The 19856-nt window shown below is 33.0% G+C and overlaps 1 protein-coding gene across 1 annotated transcript in view; it reads left to right on the top strand.

The window, feature by feature from the left end:
• LOC123656189 (metabotropic glutamate receptor 2-like) overlaps positions 1-19856 on the top strand; it is a 122874-nt gene that overhangs the window by 37901 nt on the left and 65117 nt on the right. Inside the window, exons 6-7 of the mRNA XM_045591893.1 lie at positions 2503-2754; positions 3239-3413. Of these exons, the coding sequence (XP_045447849.1) occupies positions 2503-2754; positions 3239-3413 (427 nt within the window). The remainder of the gene's footprint in view (positions 1-2502; positions 2755-3238; positions 3414-19856) is intronic.

Genomic DNA, 19856 nt, shown 5'->3' with positions numbered 1-19856 from the left:
ACCTTTATATAGTTAGGGTTAAGGGCCATAACTGTTCGCTTTCATTAAGCTCCTAAATGTTCCCTCTGAATTGTACGCGTTAAGTGCGTTTTAACATATACCGGTTTATTTACCGAATTAGAATTAATCTTTAGGGAAAACAACGAGCGTTCCACATTTACTTCCATTCAAAATTTTGTTTATGTTAGATGTTATATAGCTTGTACTCCTGTATTGGAAGAGAAACCCACCATGCAGTGTTTAATCTACTTTGATGATTTACAGCAGTTTGATGTAAACACAAATTATCTTTTTTTGAATATCATATCAAAAATTGACCGCTCCAGCGGGGTTCGAACCCGCGTCTCCGACGTACCGTGTCATTCATTCATTGTAATATGAAACTTTGAATAGTTACGGGTTTCTGTAAAGAGCTCACTATAGACGGCGCCACGGTTCGCTTAAACCGTAATTTAAAATTATCATATCGAAAAATTTCGCTCGAGCGGGTGTATCGTTCCATAGCTTAATTGGCTAGAGCGCCGACACGGTACGTCGGAGACGCGGGTTCGAACCCCGCTGGAGCGGTCAATTTTTGATATGATATTCAAAAATGTTTAGAATTCCTAATGTGGGTAACACAAAAATAAAATCTTAGATACAAATTATCTTTTTTATAACTAAAAAGGTGGATAAGCTTATGGTCAGCCTGGTGGTAAGTGGATACCATATCTTATGGAAGTCTGTAGCAGCAGGAGCATTACAACCGAGTTGCCGTACCTAACTCCTTACCCTCCCCTGGAACTCTGGCTACCTTACTCACCACTGGAACATAACACTACTTTTAAGAAGTACTATTTAGCTGTGATCTTTTGTATGGATAAGATATTTCCCTAGTCTGGGTGCTCTAAATTTTGAGCAGGATATTTTCTGCTGCCAAAAATAAAATTCTGTCTAAGTCGCTAAACATGAGACATTTTATTGATATGAGTACTACTCAGTACAATAACGATCTATCAGCAACGTCTCGCAAACTAGTTGCAAACGCATAAGCAACCCAGAGTCGCATTCGACGCCTATGTAATGAACGTTCAAAAAATTGCAGTCGGAGATTAGAGTGATTTTTATCACTGTATGTTACGTGTAGTGAGTCTATCTGATATCTGTTAAAAATAAATGTTAAAAATATCTCAATAAATATAAGAATAGTCATAAAGTTTGTATTTCAAAACTTTACTGCAAGTCGAGTCATAGTCCGAGAGAAATACGATAGTTTCAAAAAATATAAACTCTAGAGGTGGAAAAATATATTTTTTGAGAAAACTTTTAAAGTAACACTTGTTTATAAATGGAATGTAAGATATGAATGTACGTAGACCACGTTACATCGCTATAAATTATGATTTGCTATTTAAAAAATCAATTAATATTCTCAAATACTCTAAAGACCCCAGCAGTTTATAAGTTCAATACAATCTACGTTAAATCATTGTTTCTTTAAGATAATTAATTGGCTTAGAGTAAATAACAAAATAATGAGTCAGATCTTTTTTATATTTCGTTTGTATAAAGTAAAATTTTGTTGCATAATACTTTTTCTATTTTTTGCGCTCTTATTCGCTTTTTTATATATTATTTTTTGCCTTTAAAAAGAAGTGGGTCTATCATTGACAGAATTGCCAATATTACATCTGTTTGATTTAAAATAAAAAACGATAAAACTTCGTAGTTGTTGGAACAGTAAAACAACACAATCGAAGGAAAAATACCTAGTTATCTGAAAACGAAAAGTAATTTTTTTCAGTAGTAATTTTTTGAAGTAGCAAGTGTAGTATGGAATCCTGTAGAAACCTGTCACATTTACAATATAGTATTTCTCATTTTACTTCTCGAAGTATATTTTACAAGTTGTTAAACCAATACTTGTTAGATTGTTGAGTCCTTTTGACTGAAAGAGTTTTTCTTTCAACGTTTTTGTTTACACACTGTACTTATTTTTAAGGCATCTCTCTAAGTATTTAACCATGTTCCAAGTAAGAACTTTGGCAGTCTCAAACTAAGTACTTTGATAACAAACCTTAATAAATATTAATCACTAGAATATGTTATAATAAGTAGAAATCTAGCCACAATCAGTAGCTACAAACCGTGGAAAAGTAGCTAAAGGCTATACTAACTGAACAAAGTTACTTAACGAGGATGGTCTTCATCACTAATTGTAGTATAGTTCAAATATTTTCAAAAGATGTACGCCTTTATTTAGTTTCTGTTATAAATATCTATTGCCAATTATTTCCCAAATTTTAGTTATTTCAGTTTATAAAATTTATTATTTTTTTCTTTTATATGTTTGTTCCTATTTATACTTTATTGGTCTTAAAAATATATACAAAAATACAACGTTATGAGGTTAATGGTTTTATGATCGTTGCATAATAAATTACCCAATTGTTCTATTCAATGAATTTCTCAATACATTTTGTTTCTCTGTTCCATAAATTTATGCTCTCTATTTCGTTGCAGGTGCAATCATTTTCGGGTCAGATCAAGAAGTGGCTGGGGTCATGAGAGCAGTTGAACGCGTGAACGCAACTGGAGCCTTCAGCTGGGTGGGGTCAGATGGTTGGAGCGCCAGAGCTCTCGTCTCTGATGGGAATGAACGTGCAGTGGAGGGTACGATCAGTGTGCAACCCCAAGCTAACGATGTAGCAGGCTTCAAGGAGTATTTCTTGGAACTTAACGTGAAAAACAATAAAAGGAATCCTTGGTTTGTGGGTATGTATCACTAATGTAGGTAATTTCCATTTTGTATGTAAGTGACTTGACTCATACAGTTTTAATATTACAGGGAATTGTCGATGTGTATGAATAGGCCATTCCTTTTTATGTTTACGAAAATATTATCAGAAAGCCAGTTCCTTTTGCTCTCTTCGACTATTTTCTCTACTTACGTCGTTTTTCAGTTTCCCTTTTGATAATTTGTCACTAGGAGATCCACCAAATGTTTTATTTAAGCGTAAAAGTATGAGGTTTATTTTGAAACTTTCAAATTAAAGATTATATAAAATCTTTATAACTTGCTGTCCAAAATTCTTTAAATAGCATTCATAATGAAATCAATTCTGAATTTGAATTTTCAGATATGTGAATTAGCATTCTGAGCGTTAAGTTTCATATAATCTGAACGCAGACCATAACTGACAGTAAATACATTAGAAAATATCAACTAAAATTGCATCATTTATCTATTCTTCTTCAGAATTCTGGGAACACCACTTCCAATGCCGCTATCCTGGTAGTCTCAGGACACCCTACAACGGAAAGTACGCGCGTTCGTGCTCAGGTCTCGAACGTCTCACAGTCAACAATACAGAGTTTGAACGACAGCTTCAGTTCGTCTCTGACGCTGTCATGGCTTTCGCTTACTCCATCAGGTAAGTCATAATAATAAAAATTAATGAATAATGAGATTTAAGTATTTTCTAGAATTTTACATCTATTTTTAAATCGACCAAAGTGTTGCTATCAATGGTTTTGAATCTGGTACATATTTGGCATATTCCGGTGTGCCACAAGGATCAAATTTGGTGGCACTATTATTTCTGGTGTTTATTAATAATATTATGAGTAAAATAAAACATTACGAAATTTTATTATTCGCTGACGATTTAAATTTTTCTAAAACAATAAATAACAATGTAGATGTTAAATTGGTTCAGTAAGATCTTCATGCAATATTCACATGGTGCCACATCAATAACATGACTCGCAATATTAACAAGTGTTTCTTTATCAAGAAGAAAATCACAGAAATAAAAACACTTGTTTCGAGCTACTTCATTGGTAATAATTCTTAAATTTAAATTAGATTTGGGAGTCATTAATCATAAGAAGTTAACCTTTAAATCCCATGTCGACAACACGGTTACGAAAGCAGCTCGCTAACTGGATTTTATTAGGCGTAATACGAACGGTTTCACTTCTACAAAAATAGCCTTCTTGAGTGTGCTAGTAGAATTTAAAGCCCCACCTATTTTGTCTACTGTCAAAGAGTGGAAAGTATACAACGTACTTTTACGAGGTATCTCGCTTTTTCTGCCAGTGGCATCTGCCATGCAGTCACTTCTCGAGCTGTGCTTTTTACATAAAATTCTGCATCATGATGTACATTTTAGCAACTCAGTCGAACGAATCTCCTTCTGTCCCGTGTAGGTAGGTACCAATTCCACAATCAAAAACTCAAATGGGAAATCAGGCACCCGTAGTTAAACTATGTTTGATTTAAAGCAGTATTTCAAAAGATTTACCTGGCATTGATATATTTGATGATCCTTTTAATATGCTTAAAATAAAAGTAATTTGCTCATTTACTTAATTTCTTTTAAAATTAATATTCTCTTTTTTTTTAGTTTTGTTTTGTCCTATGTAATCTGAAAAAAAAATTATGTTATTTATTGTTTGTTCTTGTTCTTGATATATGTATTAAGGTCCTCACTGTATTATGTGTTATATCAATGTACAAATATGTATATTATACTATGCGTAAATAAATAAATTATCATATATGATAATAAATATATTAATCATTAAAAATACTCAGTTCCCGAAGACAAGAGACGTAATTTTAATAACAAAAATACGATTTTCATTTCGAACGAATATAGAATTCATAAAAGACTTTATAAGCCTAAGCTCCCTGATTTGAATAACAAAACGTCGACTCATTTTACGATATCGAGCCTAAGGACCAATTACATCGTTTAACTAAACCACTAATAATAGTATAAAAACTATATCTGTCTCTTTCTTTTTCATCACACAATATATAAGTTAGAAGAGTGCATCGATCGAATTTTAAGAAGTAGGTTTCCTAAATCTCGCCCTCATACAGTACGTGTTGGAAATTTATTAGCGAGGAGAGGCGAGCGAAAATAATCTATCGATAAAAATGGTATCATAAAAGGCTGTATATATTTTTTTCTTTTATCTAAAAGTATTATAAATGGATTAAAACTAGAAAACTCATGCTGTTTTACTTTTATCATTATCGATAAATAATTCTGTGGAGATTTTTTTTATTATAATAGTAATTCTAGGTTTTGTATCACTATTAAATTAACCCTACAATATTCCATGATTAATTCGAACATTATGCATAAAAATTTTACAAGTAAAGGAAGAAAGAAACTGTAGGAGTGAATCCTCACCACACGTAGCACCATTCGTAGCACCATTCGTAGCTAAATCCGTAGCGTCATCTGTAGCACCGTCTGTAGCAATGTAAAACATCGATATTTCCATATATCGATATTCTTACCCTTATCACTTTTGAACTCTGTTAGTCTTACTTATATTACACATGTGATTAAGAAAATATAGCTAGTGTTTGATGTACTATTTTGTTAAGATTAAGTTTGATTTATGTTCATAAATAAGCTTAATAAGCTTAAATAAGCTTAATAAGCTTTAATAAGCTTATTTATACAGGTTTGAAATACTAAATGAGTATGTCCTCGCGATTTCACCTGCCTTAATTTTTTAGTTACTTTTCTCTTATTTAGGGTACTTTGCTTGTTAAAAATTTGGAGTAGATATACAAAAAAAAATCTTATCTATGTATAACGTATTTAAAATATGAATTTATATTGTATTTATTAAATATCGTCTGGTTTGTCTGTAACTAACAGTAAAAAAAAATAATCAAAGTAACAAAGCAAGCTTTCTTGAAATGGTTTAAAACAAGTAATCAGAATAATAACGAAATTCAAAACATGTTAATGGTAAGCATCAAATTCTTCGTAATACGTAAAGACAATTTTCCCCAGACGTGCAATATTTATAGACTGGTATTTAAATTTGTTTAACTGCGCGTTAAGATGAATGTGGATAATGCTACGTACCTTTACTTTAACGTTGGAGTTTTGAATACTAAGCAAATTAGGTACGAATAAAACCAATTATAAATAATAAAATCTTATGCTCTAGATTAAAGAAAAATGGTGAATATATGAATCTATACTAATATTATAAAGAGGTAAAGTTTCTAACTTTGTTTGTTTGTAGGGGATAATCTTCGCAAATACTGATCCGATCATGAAAATTCTTTCACTAACAGAAAGCTACACTATTCAGGAGTGAAGTAGGCTATATTTTATTGTAATTGAATGACAAATTCAGTGACAACACTTATATATAAAATTCTCGTGTCACAATGTTAGTTACAATACTCCTCCGAAACAGCTTGACTGATTTTTATGAAATTTCGTGTCCATATCGGGTAGGTCTAAGAATCGGCCAACATCTATTTTTCATACAACTGTTTTAAAGGAGGGGAATTAAGGGGTTAATAACATATATGGCAAAGAAACGTTTGTGGGGTCAGCTAGTATATAATATGCTAACATAGATATTAAAGAGACTGGAAATATTTAGTGCAAAACTATCACTAATTGCGTGCTTTTACCTTTCAAAACTCGCGCAGTTTGCGCTCCAGATCATTTTAAAGGAATATAACATCTTAGTTGAAAAACAAAATCTGCATCAGTAAGGATAAACTGTACTTTGATACTTGACAAGAAATGTATACTTTTTATATAACTTTGAGCGGTTAGGTTAAGCTCATTATTTGCGAATTGAAAGCACACGATTTACTCAGCTTTAACTGTCCACAGTACTGTGTGGCTACAGTACTAAAGAATATAGGTAGCCACTCCCTCTCTTCCCGTGGGTGTCGTAAGAGGCGACTAAGGGATAACACAGTTCCGCTACCACCTTGGAACTTAAAAAGCCGACCGGTGGTGGGATAATCATCCAACTACTGGCTTTGAAATACACAGGCCGAAGACGGGCAGCAGCGTCTTCGGTGCGACAAGCCAGCCCTGCGGTCACCAACCCGCCTGCCCAGCGTGGTGACTATGGGCAAAACACATGGGTTCACGCTATTTTTGGCGTAAACTTGTGGAGGCCTATGTCCAGCAGTGGACTGTATAGGCTGTAATGATGATGATGATGATGATGAACTGTCCACAGTACTGTTGTTTGATTACACGGTACAAGAAATAGACAAAGTGTTCGTATCGAGATACTCGAGTACGTAAAGATATTTTATTTCAAAAATTGACAAAAATTAAAATGACATAAATGTTTGTACAAACGAAATATTTACACAAAAAAAAAAAAAAAATTTATGTAGACGTTTGCTCTACAGTTAATATTTAAATTTTTAAAAATATAAAGATAACAGAGTTAAATTGAAAATTTTGTGATCAAATGTATTTATTTCTATATAATGATTGAACGTAAAGACTAAAGGGTATATATATGTAAAAACCACAAATCTGTACATAGAAAAAATAAAATAAAAATAAAACGATAATAAATTAAACACTGAATGATGGATGACAACTAAGTAAATAAAAATAAGGAACTGCATAAATTTTATTTTATTAATTATTTTTATAATTTCAGAAATAAACATTTATTATTATTTATTAATTATCATTTTCAATCATAGCAATAATTGGTGTATAGTTACTAAACATTATACATTGCTGACATCTAATTTTATGAATATAATTTCAAGGAGTGTCGAGAAAAAGTCTTGTTACGCTTCAATCTCGCTCCCGTCCCGCTCAGTGCGTGTACCACGCAATAAAGAACATCATTTCAAAATCACACGATATTTACGTAACGAACGAACACAATAATTAAATCGGAAATCGCCATCAAAATCCTGTCAACATCGCCAGAATAATTTAAAACCTTCCAAACTGATATATTCCCGATAATAATTCACTCAACGGGTCCGTCGCGATGGTGAATGTATTGTCCTTTTGTAAGCGACCGCCGCTAACTTGTCACATCTGTAAAGTCAGTAATATATTTACTGTTGAATGTAAGCTAGTGTTACAGAGTATATTTTGGTTAAACGTATTTTCAAGAGCTTAAATGTAAATGCAATCCGTATTAACTACGTGTTAAGTGCTTTTTAACGAGTTTTTAAAAGAAGTGAATTTCCATTAATTCCATTTCTTTATTTTTATTTTTTTAATTTTTATCAGATCAATTGTGCAAGGAATATTTTGTACAAAATGTTGTGGTATTGGCTAATGGCTACAAGCATAACTATTCAACCTCATTAGCAGATAACCTTAACAAGGCAATTTGTCTATTAATATTAAAAACTAGTGGCCCGCCCTGGCTTCGCACGGGTGTAATGCTGATACTAAATATACTACGGAATGTCTTTATTTATAGTGTGAAGCTGGCTTATAGCATGGTTATTAACATAATAACAACAACATTCAAATATGCGTCGTTAGATTACACGTTGTTACAGAATGCGTTGAAGAAATAAAGGTTCACTGCTCGTTCCCCGTAGGTGATAGCGTGATAATATGTAGCCTATATGTTGACCCGACTTCTTAATAATATTCGTGCCAAATTTGAAGTAAATCCATGCAGTACTTTTTGAGTTTATCCCGGACATACATACAGACAAAACAGACGAAAATTGTAAAAACTATATTTTTGGCTTCAGTATCGATTGTAGATCACACTCCAAGTTTTCTTTAAAAAAAATATTCAATGTACAGTTTTGACTTTCCTACCATTATATGTAAAGATTATAATAGAAAACATTACACAATACATATAGACTCAGTACCTAGGTTTTAGATAGGAAAGGTATTTGAAGCTGAAAGTACATATAATAAAGTATAGCGAAGGCGTAGAATCATAAAAGTTCGATTTTCCACTCGATGTACTTACAATAAATAACGTTACACCTTATGTCTATGACGCGCGTTTATATTTATTGCAAAATAATAAAACTCGTACGAGTTAAGAAACTTATAATTACTTTATGAAATAACTCTTAGACAAAGAGAATTTCTTGTTAAATAATGTGTTGTTAAAATGTCCGCTCCGCGTGTCTGTTCCGCGGGTTGCGGGCTCGATTCCCGCCGGAGTCTGGATGTAATATTTGTATTTATATATGTGCAATTCCTATGTATATTTATCAAAAAAAAATTAGTTATATCAGTTGACTGTTACCTATAACACAAACATTGTTTTGGCTTAGCTTAGGAACAGGGGATCGTATGTGTATGTTATAATATATTTATAGGTTTTTTTTATATGAAAGTAGATAATGTTCATGAATCTTGATATGAAAATGTGATTTATTTTTAAATTTCACTCTGAGTGAATATTAATTTTAGTGCTTACACTTAACATAACACATACGGCAAATGGCACTTAATGCAGGATTATTAAATACGGCTACGGAAGCTGTGTAGCTATGGCAGTAAACAATATAGCCACCCCCTCCCTTCCCGTGGCTGTCGTAAGAGGCGAATAAAGGATAACATAGTTCAATTACCACCTTAGAACTTAAAACGCTGACCGATGGCGGGATAACCATCCAATTGTTGGCTTTGAAATACACAGGCCGAAGACGGGCAGCAGCGTCTTCGGTACGACAAAGCCAGCCCTGCGGTCACCAACCCGCGTGCCCAGCGTGGTGACTATGGGCAAAACACATAAATTTATGCAATTTTTGGCGCGAACTTGTGGAGACCTATGTCCAGCAGTGGACTGCGACATGCTAAAGTTATGAACGCAAAAAATGTATAAATATCTGTAACATACTCTGGCCTGTTTTTGTGGTAGGCAACTTAAAGGCTGTATTTGAAGTAACATACGACTAATTTATATTTTTGAAGTAAACTTTCATAAATTAAACAAATGTAATCCTCAGAGTCGAAGCGAGAAACAAACCTATAGCCCTTGGAGTGGAGAGAATGGTCACCGTCAATTGCGATAACGGGCAGTACAAATTATGAAAAAGTGAATGGACGTGAATAGCTTCCAAACATAGATCAAGTAAAAAAAGGTAGATAACGCACCTAGAACAGAAAAGTGAAGCCACTTTTTTAAAGATGTGTGAGTGAGTGAAGTGTTGACACCTTTTAAAAAAAGTCCTTAAAATTTTTATTAATCAATTAATTTAATATAGGTAAAATTGGTATGTGAAAATAAAAACCTGTTTATAGTTTTAAATAAATTTACTAAAAATAAAACAAAAAATCGGTAGAATAATAAAAATATATATTCGTAAGATAATCGTATGAATGGACACTTCCTATCCCCTCTGTTTATCTCTTTTCAGTTTGAAGTCGGTTTTTTTTAACTATTTTTCTTAAACCTAGAATCTTTTATGTTGTATAAGTTTTTTAAATTTTTGTCGCTTAGAACTCAGAGTCATCGTCATTGTTTGCATTTTACTAATATGATGTAGTCTTATGTTCAAATATTTTTCAATCACTAATCGTATTAAATTGACTTTATGCGCATGGCCAGCATAATCGTGGTCATTTTCCAAGTAATGAAAAGTTCTGTTATTACCTGTAAAAGAACCTAAAATCTGCGTGACTATATAGGTATGCTGGCTTTCTCTCACCAAATTTATATTCTCCATGGACAGTTTTCTTATTATGACTTCGCAAGTTGCGCATATGTCAAAAACATCTTGGGAAGGAAAACACAGTCCACCTTTATTTCGAGCCAGGATTAATTTGTGGAAGTCGTGTTCTTCTTCAGACATTAAACTATTGAGACACTTTTCACATTTTAATATTTACTTTTTACTTAATTATTTTTCTGATTGCGTACAATTTACTTACCCACATTTTGGGGTATTGAAAAAAAGAACTACTGGCAACACTCCCGTGGTACGTCATTTCGTGACATTGAAATTATAAGTTCCGAATAACCTCAATATTATTTTGGAATAACAAGAAATATAAAGTTTTATATGTACTTACGTGTGAAACGATATTCCTTCAGATTTTTTGTTTACTTTGGTATTGTTTTTGCACCATTTAATCACACAAGACGGCATTTTATAAGCAAAGTTACTGTATGAAGCCTCGTGACATACTAACGAAAATGAGCGTAGTTTGATGCATATGTGTGCGTGAGCGCGTGTATTTACTTGAAGGAGCCGAGTTTTGTGGCTTCACTAACAACAACGGCCGCGCATTATCTACTTTTTTTTACTATATCTATGCTTCCAAACGACTATACCAAATTTTTATAATTATTGTTCTTTTTTTTTCTTGTCATGAAAAAAAATATTTTCACAAAAAAAATATAACTATATAAAGATGATCAGCTAGAATATTGTTGGTTTGGTATACAACATATTTTGATGTAACAAAACTCGTGACATTACATTTCGATGGTCAAGCTTTGAACTCATTCGATCCGTGCTCATAACGCTAAACCGCAATTTAGCCGCTTTCCCGTCTAACGCACGCTCTATCGTTTCGGGATTAACGTTTGACAAATTTTCTGAACTATTTCGAACAAATCTGTTACAAATATGTTTCGTCCTTGCGCGTCTTTAAAAATCTTTCAGTAACTCGATCCAATATTTTATCTTGTATCATATAGATACATCAGAAGTTGTCCAGTCTTCAAAACTATCAAATATGTGAAGTTAAAATAAGCTTTGTTCTTTTTATAATTTTCTCCGGATTTTTTTTTTTTTTTTTTTTTTTTACTTAAGCACCTTCTGCGAAGTATTTATATTTAAAAAAGCAGACAAATCGGTTCAGCTGTATTCGAGTTATGCGCTTATTTTTTTTTACAGATTACTGTTTTTATTATCTATCTTGTAATCTTTATTGTACTTTCTCTTTTTTCTCGTACACGGCTAACAGAGTACAAACAGCGACACTTAACAAATTCTAACTATTCTATGCCTATAACATTATTTCTCGTATGTTCAGAAATTTTTAGTTCTAATGAAAAATCGCCTGTGATATTATAATAATGCATGCATGTCTAACAAAAGGCATGGGCATTTTGAGCCTGTGGGTGTACATTTTTAAATTAAAAAAAAAACATTATTTCTCGACACTTAAGAAATTATTCGCAAAATAGCCAATATGTTTGTTTCATTAACATCCGTTAGTACAAAGTATAAAAAAACCAAATGAAATAAAATTAGTCTTTATTGCTGTTTAACAAACTTACAATACATTGTGATTTATATATCATGCTTAATAATTTATGTATTTCATTAGGTTTTATTGGCGGTATGCATCTCAGATGTGTTTCTATTCCAAAGAGTCATATTAAAAATCTACGAATCTGTCTTAGCACGTGTATGTGATGTATATTTCAAAATTAACTTCGGAAATCAGCTTGTCCTTTAAGCTAGTTTTCAGCGAGAACTGTAATGGCGGGACAAAACAGTTTTTGAATATACACAACAAAACACATCGCAAAGTACTGAAATGTTAATGATAACGTCCTCTATAATGTACTTCATTCTATATTATCACCGATCCACATAAAATCACGTCATAAATTCTCACAAATTATTTATGGTATCTTAGACTTAGTCGTATTCTACAAAATTTGTTTTTTATCTGTATGCAAAATCAAAATTTACTCTATATGTACCTATTGTTTTCTAATGTTTACGCAAATTTCACTAATTATAATGAAACAACTCTTTCCATGTCCCTTTCACGCCCTTATTATGAATACAGATGGAATGTTCCCAGGCGATCGCCTCATGAGTTTCCCATATTGGCCGAGTTCTCCGTAATAGCCTTTCAATGCCCCATTGTTCTAATTTTTAACTTTATTAATTGTATAATTATTTCGATCACTCTTTATTCCCACTTCGTATAAAGTAGTCGTTAGTCTTAAGAATAATTGTATTAATTTAGTATTAAAAAATAATTATAATTTCATTCGACGCTTGAAATAAAACAATCACACTCAATAACAATAAACAATAATAAAATCAATTATCCAGCCAGATTACAAATTAATACTAAAATAATTGAGTTTGCTCGCAAACGAAAAAAGGCCGATTTTCATTTACATTGAAATAAAACGTAAATAGTCGAAAAATAATTCAATACTCAGAAAGTACACGTCAGATCTGTGTCAAATTTAAATGGGACCACATGACAAGAACCAGATTTAGTAAAAATTTATGAAGTATATATAACTCACATAAGCAAAATACAAAAGAAATGAGAATCTCGTTTATTGAAGTTGGTTACAAACAAAAAATAAGAAAAATATCGAAAAAAGGAAACTATATATCACTCACCATCATCATCATCACTTCAGCCTATCGCATTCCACTGCTGGACATAGGCCTCCACAAGTTCGCGCCTAAAATGGCGTAAACTCATGTGTGTTGCCCATAGTCACCACGCTGGTCATACATCACTACATAGTATAAAACAAAGTCGCTTCCCGTTGTCTGTATGTTTAGATCTTTAAAACTGCACAACGGATTTTGATGTGGTTTTATTTAGTAAATAGAGTGATTCCAGAGAAAGGTTTATATGTATAATACATGCATAATATAATAGAGGAACACTGATTGTTTTACAGGTTTCTAATGTGATGTAGTAAATAACACATTTTTGCGCAGGTATAGGTAGGTTTTTGTATAGGTATATTATATTTATTTTATATTTTATATTTAGTATCAGCATTGCACCCGTGCGAAGCCGGGGCTGGTCACTAGTTTACAATAAAATATTAGACATATTTCGTATGTTATAAGCCATAATCTCGAAAGAAATAGAACAATATCAAAGACTAAGCAAAACTCATCACAGTACAACATACCGTACCGACACAAAAGAATATTAGAATAAATTGAAGCCAGCGTCGAGCAGATGAGATCTGGACAAGTTTGATCCCAAAAGGTGGGTTAAAAGTAGCGATAAAACTACAAATTCTCTCGGTAAAAGGTTTAGTAAAGCCACTTTAGCAGATATCTCAAATAACTGTAGTTACGAATTTGTTGGAAGTCACGATTTACGGTTTCTCTTAAAATATTTTTTTCCAATGCCTATTATTAAGACAAGTTGTTGCTCGCAACTTCATTCACATAGAATTTATCATATTATCGCTTATAAAATTTTCTCATTTTTCGCAAGATATTTTTGATGCTTCGCTCCCATTATTCGTATCAAGATGTTACATAGCCTGTAGTCTTCTTTGATAAATTGACTAACCGGCGTTAAATAATTTTTATTCAAAACCAGTAGCTTCTGATAGTGCGATCAACAAAACAATCTCTTCAGCTTTATGATATTAGTGTACCCATCGACAAACGCACATGGCTCTTACAAACATAATTATGTCGAGTTAAACTCGCCATCGGTAACTCATCAACTAATATAACTATTGTACCAACGCAAAGTAATCCCAAAAAAAATCTCACATAAACAAACTTTCCTTATACTAGATATAACAATAGTTTGATGAACTAAATTTCTAATATAAATCCGTCACACAGTGCTATTACAAGTTATCAATTGTTTTACAACAAACAATATTAACTTAAAGAAATTTCTCTCTGCAGTAAGATAATAATATTAAAGATGCTTAGCTATATATTTATATACAGACAATTGCGATTTGGCAGTAGTTATATAGTGTCTTTTGGCGAGTTGGCGTGTTGGCGTGATGGCGTGCCGTCGTGTTAGCGTGTTAAGCTGTTGGCGTGTTTGCCTGTTGGCGTGTTGGCATATTAGCGTGTGGGCACGTTGGCTTATTGGCGTGTTGGCGTATTGGAATGTTGGCCTGTTGGCGTATTGGCCTATTGGCGTGTTGGCGTGTTGGCTTATGGGCGTGTTGGCGTATTGGAATGTTGGCCTGTTGGCGTGTTGGCCTATTGGCATGTTGGCGTGTTGGCGTAATGGAATGTTGGCCTGTTAGCGTGTTGTCGTGTTTGCATTTTGGCACGTTGGCGTTTTGGCGTGTTGGCGTACCATCGTGTTAGCATTTTAAACTGTTGGTGTGTTGGCCTGTGGGCACGTTGGCATGTTGGCATGTTGGCCTGTTGGCGTTTTGGCGTGTTGGCGTATTGTAATGTTGGTCTGTTGACGTATTGGCCTATTGGCATGTTGGCATGTTGGCGTAATGGAATGTTGGCCTGTTGGCGTGTTGTCGTGTTTGCATTTTGGCACGTCGGCGTGTTGGCGTGTTGGCGTACCGTCGTGTTAGCGTCAAAATCGGTCCAGCCGTTTCAGAGATTTGCCGTAACAAATAGACAGACAGACAGAGAAAAATTATATAAAATGTTATTTTGGTATATGTAGCATGTATGTACATACATATCAATTTAGTAAATTATTTATATTCGGTTATTTTAATATTACAAACAGACACTCCAATTTTATTTATTTGTATAGATATATATATAGTTACCTATATTTATACAACTACAAAAAATCCTGAATTTAATGAAACTCAAACCTGTAAAATTAAAGAACCCACAAGCACTCCATCAAAACGACCCGTAAAGGAAACGCCTTTGCTAAAAACATTACGGCTAATCTCATTTATCTTTCATGTTATATGAAGCTGAAAAATGTTACTAAATAAATCCGTCTCGAGCTCCACATCTCACAGTGTTAAGAGGAAAGAAAACTTTCTAGACCTTTCACCGTTAAATTACTCGTACTGTATAAAAAAAATGTACACAGAAATACAAAAATTGAAACAACACTTTCATATACTATACTGACACAAAAAAAAAGATTGAAACAATTTTTTCTCGGAACAGAATTTTTAACGTTTTACTACCTAATTATTATATATGTATATATAATACCTGTTATTACCTAGTTAGTTTTATCGAATTATATACCGTTACTAGCTGACCCCGCAAACGTTCTTTTGCCATATATGTTATTAACCCCCTGAATCCCCCTAGGGGTATAAAAAATAGATGTTGGCCAATTCTCAGACCTACCAGAGATGCACACGAAATTTCATAAAAATCGGTTCAGCTGTTTCGGAGGTGTATTGTTAATAACATTGTGACACGAGAATTTTATATATAAGATTACAATTAACGTCAAATAATAAAATACATGCCTGTTATAAATATAACACCCACACGTTACTCTACGTATTTTCGTAATTTATTTAATTTTTTGTCATTTGTGCCTCTTTCAAATTTATTTTCTTCATGTCATTTACCCAAGGGTTGGTTGGAAAAATCGCTAGTGATAAGACAGGGTCTTTGTACATTTATATATTTTTGTCATTGTTCTATTTTTCCTTTTTTGCACGCCTCCGGCTGTACTTTACTCTCACAAAATGACAAAATACGGGAAGCGCTTACTCTTAAGCCTCTATATTTTTATAACAATACAAATATGCTATAAAATGCACACCGCCAAATTGTTATTTTAAATTAGCTGTGCTCACAATTTCGTCCGCGTAGAATACTGACTTTGGACAGCATTTTTTGGATATATCTTTTGGTTAATTTTGGATTATAAACACCGTCGTTTGGGTATTTACATGTTTAACGTGATTCTTTAAATTGGCATAACTTTTTTTTATTTATGAACCGGTTCACATGAAACAAAAACAACATGTTAAGCTTACCACAATATATTAGTCAAAATCACATCTAAATCGGATAAGCCGTTTCTGAGATTAGAGACAAAAATTCTAACAATCATTGTTTTGGGTGCTATTTGCGTTGAAAAATGTCCCGATAATATTTGTTTTCTCATATATCTGCCATGTACAGACAAAGCGGCGTTACATTTTTTTATGTGTTTAGATGTACAGTAAAATAACATTTGTTTTGTATTATTTTGTAATTATCAGATTTAGCTCAGTTACAAAAGTTTTTATCATTTCAAAAAACCAGATTTTGTACAATTTTTCGTAAAATTCAATATTTTTGTCTCATTATCTCTATGATGTGCTTATAAATATTTATGAGATTAATCTTACAACACGTCATGTCAACGACGAAGTATCACGTATTTCCAGCAATTACGTAGAAGGAATATGTCCTATTTATATTCCAAAGCAATCTGAGAATCAAATGGAATGTCTTATGACTTTATGTCAGGGGAATTCGGATCACACACGTTAACAAGTACAATTGAAACAGAAATGTTCACTAATAAATGACACGACTCTGCGACTTAAGGACATTTAATTATGTATAAGGTCACAAATGACTTTGAAGATTCATTGCTAAAAGGACTAAAATTGTATGTTCGACAATAGAAATATTTCAAGGGCAGAAAGAATATTTTTCGTGGCAACGTTTTGGTGGCAAAAGCCAAGAAAGTTTAGTGAGATAATTATTTGGAGCTTTTAGATTCCCTTATTTTCATATTATTAGTCAACTAAGAATTCCTTAAACAACTTCAGCTTCGTAACAAATCAGTTCTAGAACTTTCTTTTCATTCGATTTTCTAAAACTTTGTCTTATGTTCGCGACGTAGCAGTATGAAATTAAAAACAAAAACTTCAGCAAGAAATTAATTGTAACTTTGTACTTTTTTCGAAATATATTTTGCTTTATACCGAACAATAAAAATAATCCCTTACTTAAGGTTTCCGACGTTAAGTAGTACGGAACGCGACACGCGACCAAAATTGAGGCTTATGCTTCCGCGGTAATAAAAACGGGGCCTTTTTTGTACCACTAGGACGGATAAAAGGGCACGGCTCCGCTGACGATAAACGGTTACCATGGCTTGTGAAACACCAGAAGCACCTCGCGTTTTTGACACAAGACCTCCCCCTACCGGGACTACTCTGACTCCCCTAAGGAGTTTAGGCTAGCTTAACAGAGGACTTTACTTAAAAGCAGTATTATTTGGCTGTGATGTGAAAAGTTGAAATACCCACTCGGATTCCAGATTCAGAAATTCAGATTTTAAGCAGGATATTTCCTGTTGTTCCTACCTCAGTGAAAAATTCTGAATACAACTAATTTGGTATTCAATTGGTACTTCAATACAAAGTTTTACATTACGGAATACATACGCATTGTTAATATAGCCTTTTTTCTCTATGAAAGTTTAAAGGACAAACTTGTTTTATTATTAAAGTTGAGTGGTCATCACACTTTCATATCTACTAGCATACATTACGATAAAATTATAAAGTTAACTGGGATTTTCACAAAAAGACACTTTAATAACGTCTTTAACCATGTTTTCATTTTTCAGTCATAGATATTTTCAGCAAAAAATAATAAAAATATCACGGTACTTTATTATTTGAAGGATAAGGGTCGGATCATGTCCTACCTTTACTAGGTAGTCATAGGAATTTCCATGCAGTCTTACGTACTTATTTGCCTGAAGTATAAGCGTAATGGATGATGTTTAACAAAAGACTAGGAAAATAAAGAGTCTATGAATAGATACGATTTTAACTAAAAGATATAAAAATATAAATAAAACCCAAACTTAAATAAAAATAAACTTAAAAGTACAATCAAGATTAGAATACGATTGAAATTTTTTTTACAACCAAAACGCAAGTTAAACGTAAAATCACCCTTAACGATAATCAAATCTATAGTAATAAATCAGAAGTCAGGACCAAGTAATGAGCACGTGATGAGGAAAATGTCAAGCAACATGCTTCATTGGCAAATTGATTCTTTAGATTTCAGTAAATTGGCGTTGTTTCTGCGAGATTTTATTATTAATCGACTACGGATAGGGAAATAGAGAATGTCTATTACATTATTGTGGAGGGAAAAGATTTATATTGTCCTTTGTGTTTATATTTCTTTCTTATCATTTATGACAAATCTACCGTTTCCTAGTTGAATCGGTCGACACTTGTAAGGCATACTGCCAACAGAATTTGAAGAATTTATGCAAATACATTCCAAATTTGTCTTCATTCATAAACATGACTGTGCTGATTTTAAACAAAAGCAACAACAAAGTATTATTAAGATAATTTTGAATATCTGTTTAGTTTTTACTACTGCAACATTTAAGAAAACATTAGCAAAAAAAATGAGAATGGTAAAATGAGATGGGTGTGACTAAATAGTGATAAATATATGTATTAATTTCTATTTCGAATATAAAATCGTATATTAAATAAATAATGCAAGACTAAAAAATCCCCCACTTTTCGTTAGCAAAAACATTATACACGTTATTTTGTTATTGGCTATAGGTATCAAATCAATATTCTATCACGTCTTCCGCATTTATACCTTGCTGCGTTATCGCTGTGACAAGTGAGGAGGCGCTATAATTGACATGAATTATTCATAAGATCCTGACTGAACATGAAGATGTGTTTCGAAACTTTGACACTTCGAACTATTTCAGTTGTTCCTAAGACATGTGATGATAATGTCACATAGTGACATGTTTAAGATGTCGTTTGTTTTAAATAGAAGACTAATTCAGAGTGCCTAGTGCGAGTTTCGTTTAATCCGTCTCGCAATAACGGGAGTAAATCTAACTTCATTTTGTATGGGAAATTCGGGATTTCAACCTAGTTCTCGCGTTTGCCGCTAGATTACTCTGTATCGATTGTATCGTATACTATTCTTTATCGTTTAGGCTGCAGTGTTTAAATTCCCATGCAAAATAATCTTTACGTATAAACGCGTTTCTCTCATGTTTCTGTGAATAAAACTCGCACTAGGCACTCTGAATTACTGACAGATCACGCTGTCGATTAGCTTAGTCACTCCCCGTAATGTCATTTTTTTGCATCACCCTGGAGAAAATGAAGCGTACAATCCGCCTGGTTGTTGTTGTAACCGATCATAGTAGGTAAGGACGCCTGCAACACCAGAAGCATCGCAACGCGTTACCAACCTTACTCAAGAGCCTGTATTTTTACTCAACCCACCTTTTGCACCACAGAAACACAAAACTGCTTCAGAGCAGAATAACATCACCTTCTTTAAGACTGAATTACCTTCGCAGTCAGACTGCTCCTAATTTTCAGTAAGATATTTCAAGCTGTACACTCGCTCAATCATATTAATAAATGAGTTGAAAAATAATTAGTTAAGGTTGTTG

Source organism: Melitaea cinxia, chromosome 9, assembly GCF_905220565.1.
Source record: "Melitaea cinxia chromosome 9, ilMelCinx1.1, whole genome shotgun sequence".
In the NCBI taxonomy this organism is placed as follows: Eukaryota; Metazoa; Arthropoda; class Insecta; order Lepidoptera; family Nymphalidae; genus Melitaea; species Melitaea cinxia.
The sequence above is the reverse complement of the archived record's forward strand: the minus strand, read 5'-3'. Positions and strand labels throughout refer to the sequence as shown.